This window comes from Crocodylus siamensis, chromosome 2 (genome assembly GCF_052110815.1).
Source record: "Crocodylus siamensis isolate JL-2025a chromosome 2, ASM5211081v1, whole genome shotgun sequence".
NCBI lineage: Eukaryota > Metazoa > Chordata > Crocodylia > Crocodylidae > Crocodylus > Crocodylus siamensis.
In genome coordinates this window covers 136,838,694-136,842,839 of record NC_143396.1, presented here as the reverse complement: position 1 = coordinate 136,842,839, position 4,146 = coordinate 136,838,694, and the positions used below count along the sequence as shown (strand labels likewise).

General features: G+C 46.3%; 1 protein-coding gene across 1 annotated transcript; it reads right to left on the bottom strand.

The window, feature by feature from the left end:
* Nucleotides 1–533: 533 nt before the first annotated feature.
* Nucleotides 534–1,484, bottom strand: LOC149870807 (olfactory receptor 10K1-like). The gene has a single exon (XM_090034753.1). It carries the CDS (start codon nucleotides 1,482–1,484, stop codon nucleotides 534–536), a length of 951 nt encoding a protein of 316 aa, XP_089890879.1.
* Between the last annotated feature and the right edge of the window lie 2,662 nt (nucleotides 1,485–4,146).

Here is a 4,146-nt window from a genome sequence, read left to right as displayed (position 1 = left end):
GCCTTCCTTTCTTGATGGGGAAACCTCTGTTAGCTAGCTCTCTATTCACTGGTATTTACCTAAACCCAGGGCTCCATTTAATCAATTTTGATTAAAGTGCAAAATCAAAACCTGGATCTTCCCAAATTGGCTTTTCAAAGAGACATTGCTTACTTTTGTCTGGAGCTTCTGCTTATATAATGGCTATTGAATCGATTCAGTTTCTGTGTTGGCTTTTCACTGTGTGTGTGATGCCATTCACAAAATCAGTTTAATGCAGGGATGGGCAAAATGTAGCGCGCAGGTCAGATATGGCCCACCAGGCCATTCTATCCAGCCCACGTGGCCCCTAAAAATTTAGAAAATTAATATTTATCTGCCCCTGGCTGCCTGTCAAACGGCCCTCAATGGCTTGCCAAAACTCAGCCCGAAATAATAGCCCACCCCTGGTTTAATGGATGAAAGGTTGCATACAAGAAAGATAAAGTGTTACCTGTGAAGTGGGTGTTGTTCACCAGAAATATCCAGCCAAGAGCCAGTTTGCATTAACCTCTTTATTGGATAAATTTCTTTGGAAATATGTTTCTTCCAATTGCTCTTTTCAGAGCCATTTTGACTTCCTTGTTCCTCAAGCTGTAAATCATAGGGCTGAGCAGGGGGGTGAGGATGGTGTACATCACTGAGATCATAGTGTCTTGATCTGATGAGTAGCCGGACTTGGGCCTCATGTAGATGAAGGATGCACAACCACAGTGCACAACCACCACAGTGAGGTGGGCCACACAGGTGGAGAAAGCCTTGTGCTGCCCAGTGATGGATGGGATGCGCAGGATGGCGATAAGGATGTAGATGTATGAAACCAGGATCAGCAGCAGTGGGAGCATGAGGACAAAGAGGCTCAGCAAGAAGACAATTATGTAATTGAGGCGCACACGGGTAAAAGCCAGCTTGAGGACTGGGGAGATGTCACAAAAGAAATGGTTGAGTTTGCTGGGTAGGTGAAAGGGGAGGCGAAATATGAGGGTGGTGACCACTTGAGCGACCAGGAAGCCACTGAAGCAGCAAGCGGCTACCAGCTGAGCACACGCTTTCTTGCTCATGAGAATTGTGTAGTGCAGAGGGTTGCATATGGCCACATAGCGGTCGTAACCCATGGCTGCCAGGAGGAATGAATGAGAGCACCCCAGGAAAAGAAAAAAATACATCTGCACAGCACAGCCAAGGAAGGAAATGGTTTTGTTTTCTGCTAGCAAATCTACCAGCATTTTGGGGATGATGACTAAGGTATAACAGGTCTCAGAGAAGGACAAAACACAGAGGAATACATACATGGGGGTGTGGAGGGTGTGGTCAATTCTTATTATGGTCATTATAGTGGCATTTGTGATCAGGGTAACCAGATGCAGCAACAAAAACACCACAAAAAGCAGTTTCTGCAGCTCTGCAAGATCGGAGAATCCCACGAAGATAAAGTATGCCACCACAGTATGGTTGTCATTTTTCATAGGAATGAAATGCTTTCCCTGAATGAAGAGCAAGAAGAACAGCATCAGAACCATCCAGGTACTGGGCAATATCCTTATGAGGACAGAACATTGCTGACCTGTCCCTTGATAAAAACATGTTTCTGTACCCTCCATGTCTCCAGTGCTATTTTCCTCTGATGGACTACCCATGTGAGAGGGGCAATACTGCTGTGTCAAGAGGAGGGTCAAGAGGAGCAGTAGCAGCAGCAGTGGGGTGGGTGGGTAGTTTCTAGTGCCTGGGTGCACCCCTTTGCAACATGGAAATGACACAATTCTACTCAACTGTGGCAAGGAAGAAATTAGACCCAAAAAGGTAGGCATGCAGGACAGAACATTTACTGACCTGTTATGGGTAAAAATATGTTTTCATAACGTCCATGCCTCCAGTGCTATTTTCCTCTGATGGACTACCCATGTTAGAGGGACAGTTTTACTGAATGGAGGGTGAAGAGTAGCAGCAGCAGTGGGGTAGGTGGACAGTGTCTTACATTTATTGAGCAAAGCTGGTGATGTGACACCCCAGCAGCGGCAGAAACATAGGACATCTCCTTCACACTCTTAGCCCAGCTATTCCCCAGATACTAACGGTAGGGGCATCATCAGGGACCTCAGTATTGTGCCCAAGGCTGCCAGATTACTACCCAACCTGACATGAAATTATTTGCACATTAGTCACTGTTCTCTCCTCTCCCAGTCCAGGCTGCATGCCTTTGCACCATAGAAATCCCTCACATCTGGTCAAGTATGGCAGAGAAGACATCACAGACCCAAAAAGGAAGGCAGGCGGGAAAGTGAATCATGATTGATTGATTGGTAACTGGTAACACAGTAGCTTAGCAGCCAGGCCTGCAGTAGTATCCCCACCCCGCCGCCCCAAGACAGACACAGTTGCACGAGCACCCATGTCACAAATTTTGCCTGTCAGCAGCCAGAGGTGCAGGGCCCCAGGATCCAGAACCCCTGCACTGATCTCCTTGACAGCTGGCAGGCTTCGTGGCCTTAGCAGAGGCCACCATCCCTGCAGCTTTCACCCTGCTGCGCCTTAACACACACAGTGTCACCCATGTCATGAGTTTTGCTTGTCAGCAGCTTGAGGTGCAGTTCCCCCCAAACCCTTGCACCTATTGCCTTGAAACTTGGCAGGCTTTGTGGCCTGAGAAGGGGCCACCATCCCTTCAGTGCCCCCCACCCCGTGGTATAACATGTGACATGAATTTTCTTTCAACAATTTGGGGTACAGTTCCCCCAGAACCCCTGCACTGATCTTCCTGAAACTTGGCAGAATTCATGCTCTCAGCAGAGCCTACCACTCCTGCATGTTTCATCAAAATCAGACAAAAAACAACAAAGTAGATATTTCATTGATTCCCCATTATACCCCATGGCTGGATCTCTGAGGCGGCTCTGAAGCTTTGGAGCTGCTTTGGCTGGATTGAAGCGGGAACCCAGTCCGGAGCTCTGGATCGGATCACTGGCATCTGAAGCAGCTGGATCCAAAGCTGAATTGAATAGCTGCCTACTCGCACAGGCCTAGCTGGCAGCTCATGAACTAATAGCTAGATTCTAGGGCTTCCCTCTTCTGTGAAGTTTTTACCTGTATCTGAACTGCAGAGCCTGGTCCACTCCTTTGCACTGAGGAAGAAATGATAAGTAAAGTAACAACCCTCTCTACACTGCAGCCTATTACAGTGCCCATATCCTATGGCTCGGGTTTGACTGAAATTCTGCACAAGATGAAGATTTTGCCCATGGGTCAGGTTAGACTTCACCATGATGATTATAATGGTATACACTCGTCTAGAACACGCTCTTCTGGGCTAAGCATTGTTCTCCTGGGATACTTGTGCCCAGATCAGCAATGATTCTGCTTCCATGGTCCACTTCCAAGCTAGTGTAATGGCAGTGGTACAAAATATAGGGACTGTCAGGGGATGGAGTCACTTAGTAAATCTGACAGTATAGCAGGCAACCGGGACAGCTGATTTGAGAAGTCAGGGGATGCTGCTTTATCGCAGAATCCAACTAGTCATCTGGGCAAATGAAAGGGCTCTGGAAGCCTAGCACAGGAGAGAAGGGAAATCTGTGGAGCAGAGGCAAGAGAAATAAAAAAAAAAACTGTACCTTGTTTCACTTAGAAGAAAATGCAGATACTTCAGAGCTGGCTTTTGGCATTCAAAGGGCATTGGCAGCAGGGAGTTCCCCCTTTCTTATTATTACATCTCTATAAAAATTAGGAGAGTCTCAGTTATTATTGTCAAATATAGGAAATTGCCATGGGCATCATTAGGAAAATTGACAATTGCCAATTCCCATGCCCTAGGACTGGTTGCAATGGGCATAATTAAAAGTTTAGTACTTATAACTGTACTAAACAAAAGAACAGCAAAGATTTGTGAAGTAGATGTGAAGACAAAACAGAAGAAGTTTTCATAAACAGCACTTGGGCACCTGTGAGATTGACTTTATTGACGTTTAAAGATTTAAGATGTGCACAGGATTCCAGGTCTCCCTTCATGGGAATGTGTTACTAGGAGGTTGGGGGACATTTTCTTGGCTGTTATGGTACAACCCTGACAAATTTTGCAGGGGAGGTAAACACTAGGTCAGGCAGTTTCCTGGAATCTTAAACTTATAATGTTAC